At 34.0% G+C, this 7,909-nt stretch overlaps 1 protein-coding gene across 1 annotated transcript; it reads right to left on the minus strand.

Moving 5' to 3' along the window:
* Positions 1–544: 544 nt before the first annotated feature.
* LOC139895160 (uncharacterized) lies at positions 545–1,420 on the minus strand. The gene is made up of 3 exons (XM_071878129.1): positions 1,240–1,420; positions 854–1,128; positions 545–733 (listed from the first exon to the last, which is right to left on the minus strand). Exons 1-3 carry the CDS (start codon positions 1,418–1,420, stop codon positions 545–547), a joined length of 645 nt encoding a protein of 214 aa, XP_071734230.1.
* Positions 1,421–7,909: the final 6,489 nt, after the last annotated feature.

Below are 7,909 nucleotides of genomic sequence, written 5' to 3' on the forward strand. Positions count from 1 at the left end.
ACAAAAGTTGCATAACTGAAACATTGTTTAACACAAAACGCAAAGATTAAGGCTACATAAAGCCGACATGTTTATTGTTTATCCTGCAAATATATGTAAAATTGCCGATTTTCAACATGGAAAAAAGTATCTACCTAAATAGCAACCTTGTGTCTTCCATCTTGTAACATCACCAATAGTGAGTCGACCTTCGGTTGGAATGAAATCGACACATGTTGTTGCCATGTACAGATTGGAGAAATTTTTGTTCACAATACTTCACATTCTAAAGTTTTAGATTCTGGGCCGAAAAAAATATTCCCCTACCAAAAGTATATTCATTGTAAATTATTTATTTCTCACCAATTCCTTATGAAACTTTTTTTTTTTTTTTGGTTAAAAGGTTACCCCAGTGAATATTATTAAAAAATAATAAAAGAATGGTTACAATAAAAGTTCAGTGTTGCAAGTGTGTCTTGCAACCATAAAAAAACGAACCAACTAGACTATTACAATTACAATGAATGTAAAAATCTAGACCCAGCAAATCAAGCAACACCCATAGTTACGGGACCTTCCAATTATCCTTCATCTCTCGCACAAAAGGAGAATCACGAAACTTAAGAGACATTAGCTTCATACGAACAGTCGAGAAAACAATTTCGAAAATATGATCCACCGAACGAGCCTTTTTACCATATAATCTATTATTTCGTTCTTGCCACAAGTAATAAACCAAAGTGCCAAAGAGAATCTTGGCAACAACTCAATGAGCAACATTACGATTAGGAAAAGGGGTTAGCAAATCCCTGGTGACTTTCCAACTGTTGTTCCAATTAGCAATAGAAACGAGTTGTGTGAATTTCGAACACACCTGCTGCGACACGGGACAATTGAAAAAAAGATGGTCATGTGAATCCGGTTGTACCTTACACAGCGCACAAACAAGATTGGCATTAAGTTGTAAGTTACGTTCCCACGATTTCAGCTTGTCTTGCGTCTTCAACCGTTCTCCCATAAGCAACCACGCAATAAATGCATGTCGAGGAATACATTGACCGAACCACACTAACTTATACCATGAAACATGGGACGCATGCGGACGGATCGTTTCCCAAACAACACTAACAGAAAAATCTTTCAAGTTACCTTCATAGTCATTCCATTAGACAATATCTTTATCATAATTTAAAATAGTAGTGAATTGTTGACGTAACATGTACTCAATGTACCAGGCATTTGGCCATGTCCAACTATTACCATTTACAATATCACAGACATTTTCTTTTAGGCTATCTCCTTGTCGAACTATGTTTCGTCTAGACACAATATCAATAACAGCACCTTGACTATTCCATTGATCAAACCAAGCATTTGAAATTTCACCATTACCAATCTTATGAAATATATGCGGATGAATGATGTGACGAATGTTAAACATTTTTCTTCAACTCCAACTTGCATCACTAGCCACCATTACATCTCAAAAATTTCTATTGGCCAAACGATAAGTGTGAACCCATTTTACCCATAAAGATTGTTTATGTGCCAACAATCACCATATCTGAGAGGATAACAGCGCTACATTTCATAATTTAAGACGCTTAATACCGAGCCCGCACTCATTCTTTGGAAGACACACATAATCCCATTTGACCTTCGCCTTCCCTCTTTTCATCTCTCCTTGACACCACAAAATTTCTCAATATCTTTTACAATGGAATCTGGTATGACAAACACCGAATACCAATAGATTTGCATCGATTCCAACACTGAAGATATGAGTTGAACCCTGCCAGCAAACGATAAAAATTTATTCTTCCAGTCATTGATACGATTCTTCACCATTTCAACCAGTGGTTTACAATCTCGAATATGCAACCACGACGAAACTAAAGGCACGCCCAAGTATCTAACCGGCAACTTCCCAACTTCAAAAGACATCAAGTTTAAAATCTGAGATTTAACCACATCATTAACATTTGCAAAGTACCCTGTGCTTTTGGGAATGCTAGGAGTGAGGCCCGAATAACCCTTAAATTCATTTAAGGCATCAAATATAACTCTAGTCGACACCACATCTGCATGCGCAAATAAAAACAAATCATCCGCAAAACATAAATTTATGATCTTCTGTCTCTCACATTTAGGATGAAATCGAAACCCAGGAGTTCTACAAATATTTTGCCGTAACATGAGCGATAACACTTCCATCACAAGTGTAAATAGATAAGGCGACATTGGATCACCCTGGCGAAGCCCTCTTTTCCCTTTAAAGTAACCACATAAATTACCATTAATGCAAATCGAAAAAGAAGCTGTTGAGACACACTTCATTATCCAATTGACCATAATTTTATGAAAACCAAAATGCCCCAATATCGCCTTCAAAAAACCCCAATCGACCGTATCATACGCCTTTTGGATGTCCACTTTAAAAGAACGTCTCGCGATCCTACTATCAAGGTGATAGTTTCTCATTAGCTGTTGAGTTAACAAGATGTTGTCAGATATCCGACGCCCCGAAATAAAGGCCAATTGATTTTCCTGTACAATATCTTCTAAACAAGGAGTCATACGGTTCGTAATAATCTTGCTAATGCATTTATATAGAACATTACAACACGAGATCGGGCGAAAGTCATTAACCTTACAAGGGTTCTGATTCTTTGGCAAGAGAGCAATGATCGTATGGTTAAGTTCTGACAAAAGTTGCCCATTCGAGAAGAATCCTTTCACAGCCGAACAAACATCTTCTCCTACAATATCTCACGCTTCCTTTAAGAAAACTGACGAATACCCATCTGGACCCGGCGCTTTGTCATTACCAATATCAAACATAGCCATCTTTACTTCATTACTAATAACGGGCCTCACCATATGTTTAGCTTTAGTTGGGCTTATACGCGAAGTAACTAGAGATTCGGGCTTTTCAATACTCACGCATGGAGAGGCTGTACCAAGGAATTGCTTATAGTGTTGGGCGAACACACGAGCTACATCAGCACCTTCAAACAAGTTGTTATGTTGGTCAAACACAGCATTAATATGGTTTCTATTTTTCTTACCTTTCACAACTTTATGGATGTAGCTCGAGTTCATATCACCAACTCTTACTGTGGTAGGTTCTGGAAGCTTAGTAATGGTCTCAATCTTAGCCTTATCAACTTCTATTCCTGCTTTCAAAATCTTATGTCCTAAAACAATCCCTTCTTTAACCATGAAGTGACATTTTTCCCAATTCAGAACTAAATTTGACTCTTCACACGGGGTGATCATCTTGTCAAGGTTTGAAAGGCACGAATCAAAGGTAATACCAAAGACTGAGAAGTCGTCCATGAAGACTTCCATACAACGTTCAATCATGTCATGGAATATTGCTACCATGCATAGCTGGAATGTAGATAGTGCATTGCATAACCCAAAGGGCATACATCGATAAGCAAATGTTCCATAAGGACAAGTAAAGGTTTTTTTTCTTGGTCCTTTGGATCGAGGGGAATTTGAAAGTAGCCGGAAAAACCGTCAAGGAAACAATAGTATTCATTTCCTGATAGACGTTCCAACATTTGATCGATGAAAGGTAACGGAAAATGATCTTTTCGGGTTGCATCGTGTAGTTTACGATAATCTATGCAAACCCTCCAACCGGTGATTTCCCGAGTTGGAATAAGCTCATTGTTCTCATTTTGAATTACGGTTGTCCCTCCCTTTTTGGGTACCACAAAAACAGGACTAACCCATGGCGAATCAGAGATGGGATAGATCAGAACGGTGTCCAGAAGTTTGATTACTTCTTTCTTGATGAATTCTTGAATATAGGGTTGACCCTTCTTTGCCTCTGAACTGAAGGTTTGAAATTATCTTCCATGAAGATCTTGTGGGTGCAATAGTTGGGGTTGATCCCTTTGATGTCGTATATCTTCCAAGCAATTGCCTTCTTATGCGATTTCAAAACTTGAATCAATTTCACCTTCTCTTGTGGCGTGAGGTCTTTCGAGATGATTATAGGGAGCTGCGATTCTCCTTCTAAGAATGCATACTCCAGATTTTCGGGTAAGTTCTTTAATTCCAATTCTGGAGGTTCTTCGATAGATGGCTTCATCCAAGCTATCTCCTTTCGATCTTACGAGTCATACTTCTCCTGGAATTCCGATTGTTCAGTAGCGGTTACTGATGCTATCTGTTCTTTATTTCTGGAAATTGTCTTTCTTAATGCTTCCTCTTCAGAAACGTCTTCTTTAGTTTCGAAGGCAGGTTCGGAAAACTCCTCACAGTCCTCCTTTGATTGGGGTTCCTGATATACCGGAATGAAATCTGTTTCTTCATTCGGTCTTCTCCTTAATAGAGGTAAAGGAATGCCTTGTCCCAGCGGTGCTATTTGTATAGTCTTGCCAAGAAAGTTACTTTCAGAGAGGGGAGATATGTGTTGACTAAGGTTTATGGCGGAATGGTTGTTGAGATTTCCTTCAGGAGGTGTAAAGAACAGATCCCTAGAAATTTGATCTTGACTACATATAGCCATAGTTTCTTCCAGGTATTCATTGACGAGTTCTTGAAAAGAATCAGAGAGATTCACATCTTCTTTCTTAGGATGGTTCATGAGGCCATCAACATTGAAAGTGATTTCTTCTCCTCCAACCCTTAATTTCAATGATTTCTCATGTACATCAATTACGGCCTTGGCAGTATTCAGGAATGGTCTGCCAAGAATGAGTGGGACCTTCGTGTCTACCTCAATATCCATAATGACGAAATCAACGGGAAACGCGAACTTATCCACTCTAACTAGGACATCCTCAGCTATTCTCCAAGGAATCTTAACTGATCTGTCCGCGAGTTGGATAGTCATTCTAGTAGGCCTTAAGTCATTTAATCCTAGCTTTTTGAATAATGAATAGGCCATTAGGTTTACACTGGCTCCTAAGTCTGCTAATGTCATAACCCGTCCTAATCCATAAGGACGAATACAATAACATATGGTTACATTGCGAGGTATTTGACCTCTATATGATACATTTTACAAACATTGCATTCGTTTTTAAAAGACAAACTTTCATTACATCGAAAGTTAACAGGCATGCATACCATTTCATATTATATTAACTATCAATGACTTAATAATAATCTTGTTGAACTCAACGACTCGAATGCAATGTCTTTTGAAATATGCCATGAATGACTCCAAGTAATATCTTTAAAATGAGCAAATGCACAGCGAAAGATTTCTTTCAAACCTGAGAATAAATATGCTTTCAAGTGTCAACCAAAAGGTTGGTGAGTTCATTAGTTTATCGTAATCAAACATTTCCATAATTTTAATAGACCACAAGATTTTCATTTCCATTTCTCATAAATATACATCGCATATCAGGCATTTCGCAAACTGCATAGAGATAAAAATCATTCATATGGTGAACACCTGGTAATCGACATTAACAAAACACGTCTAGAATATCCCCATCATTCCGGGACTCTCATCGGACATGATAAAATAGAAGTACTAAAACATCCGTAACCCGGATGGGGTTTGTTAGGCCCAATAGATCTATCTTTAGGATTCGCATCAATTAGGGTTTCTGTTCCCTAATTCTTAGATTATCAGACTAAAAAGGGTGATATTCGATTCATTAATCCAACCATAGAATGTAGTTTCGATTACTTATGTCTATTTCGTAAAACATTTATAAAAGCAGCGCATGTATTCTCAGTCCCAAAAATATATATTGCAAAAGCATTTAAAAAGAGAGCAAATGAAACTCACGATACTGTATTTCGTAGTAAAAAAACATATGACGTCATTGAACAAGTGCAAGGTTGGCCTCGGATTCACGAACCTATATTAAGTATATATATATTTATATGTTGGTCAATATCTATCAACAATTTAGGTCAAGTCGTAGTGTATCACAATCCTAATGCTCGAGATAGATGTGCAAAAGTCAACAAAAGTCGTCTAATTCAAAAATGACTTTCAAAATCTATACATGTTTATTATATAAGTTAAATATAGTCGTTTTATATATTTAAATATATTTATCAGATTTTATTAGAGTAAATATTATAAGTCATTTATTAATAAATAAAAATTTATATTAAATTTTATACATGATAAAAATATACTTTTATATATAAAAATTTATATAGTTTACTCAATATCATAAAAATATAGTAGTATGCATTATTAATGTAATTATATTACATGTGATAAAAATATCTTTGTGTTACATATTTATTTGATAAAATAATATTGATAACAATAATATTAATAATAATAATAATAATAATAATAATAATAATAATAATATTAATAATAACCTTAGTGATAATAACGATAGTTTCAATAATAACAATTTTTAATGATAATATTTATATTGATAACGATAATGATAATAATAATAATTATTAGATAATAATAATAACGACGATAATAACGACGATAGTAATAATAATAATCAATTTTAATAATAATACTAAAATTTATAATAATTTAGTTGACCATATCTTTTAATCCGTTCATCGAAACCATACGCTTTCTAAATGAAAAGTTATTAATTTTTCGCTAGCTTTCCAACGACATGCATATCATATACCTTATCTCAGTAGCATACGTATCAAATTCATGATTTATCATAAAATATCTAACTACGAAATTAATCCTACAAGCATGCATAATCATATATACTCGAGCACTAGTCAGGGATATACTATTAAGATATAAAAATAGGATATGAGTGCTCACGTATCAATATTGAGATTCAATATTGCAGGAAAGTACGTAGACATAACGAAGATGATAAACACTAGATTGACCCCACGAGCATACCCCCGATCCATACCTATAACCTCCATAATTATAACCCATACTTTCCTTAGTTCTATCCCGCTCATAAAACCCATTTTGAAATAACTCGCGCATGACTTCGCCGTAATATTTTATGTATAATAATAATAATATCACTCCTATTACTAATACTAATAATAATAATATTAATATTAATAACCTTAATATTAATAATAAAAATAATAATAATATAAATATAAATATAAATATATATGTATATATATAGTGAGAGATAAAGAGATAGAGTGTGTGCATACTGAGCCAAAAATCGAGCATTTTATAGTACCTTACCAACCATCAGCCCCCATGTGATCGCATGGGTTAATGAGGTCTAGCCATGCGATCGTATGGCTTTGTTTGCCAACTCACATTCAAATTATTGAGGCTGCCGACACTCGTTTTAATTTATAATATATATATATATATATATATATATATATATTTATTTAATTAATTATATATTATATAATATTCACGTGTATAGTTGACTTGTAAATTTAGTACCGTTGACTTGTACGTTGTCACTCGATCCATGACTCGGTTCCGGTTTTTCGAACGTTAATTCGTACGCTTAGAAAACTAACACTACACGATACGCAACATGTACCTTTATCAATAAATAGACTTAAATTGTCAATAAACTATATCACACTATATGTAATTTGAACGTTCAAGTGTTTTGATCACTTGCTTCTAAAATCAACGTCCCGATATTTACTAATATATATAAAAGTATTATTCTAAATCAACACGTCTTATAACTAAATTAATATTATATATCTTCATTTAGAAATATAAATTTGTATGTATAATATGTATTTGGAATTGATAATATAATAATTAATTTTTCCAAGTTAATTAAAGTTCATTTTAAAATCGTTTAGAAAATATTATAACACGTAACGATTACACTTTAAAACTTGATTTGATGTTAAAACTTTCTAAATAATATATCCTAATATCAATTGAATCAAATAAACAAGTGTTACTATCATTTACTTAACTAATTTGAAATCATATATTTTTAATATACATAAACACGTTTTAAATACACGTTGCAAGTTATTTATATATCTAACAACCAAT

This window comes from Rutidosis leptorrhynchoides, chromosome 1 (assembly GCF_046630445.1).
Source record: "Rutidosis leptorrhynchoides isolate AG116_Rl617_1_P2 chromosome 1, CSIRO_AGI_Rlap_v1, whole genome shotgun sequence".
NCBI classification, from domain to species: domain Eukaryota; kingdom Viridiplantae; phylum Streptophyta; class Magnoliopsida; order Asterales; family Asteraceae; genus Rutidosis; species Rutidosis leptorrhynchoides.

Bases quoted from the DNA above. Each gene is read 5' to 3' on its own strand.
- LOC139895160 (XM_071878129.1), bottom strand. From the start codon at position 1,420: ATGTTTAACATTCGTCACATCATTCATCCGCATATATTTCATAAGATT. The intron at 1,129-1,239 runs GTAATAGTTGGA...ATGACTATGAAG, and splicing joins TGTCTGTGATATTGTAAATG to GTAACTTGAAAGATTTTTCT. The intron at 734-853 runs GTGTGTTCGAAA...GTTGTTGCCAAG, and splicing joins ATTGTCCCGTGTCGCAGCAG to ATTCTCTTTGGCACTTTGGT.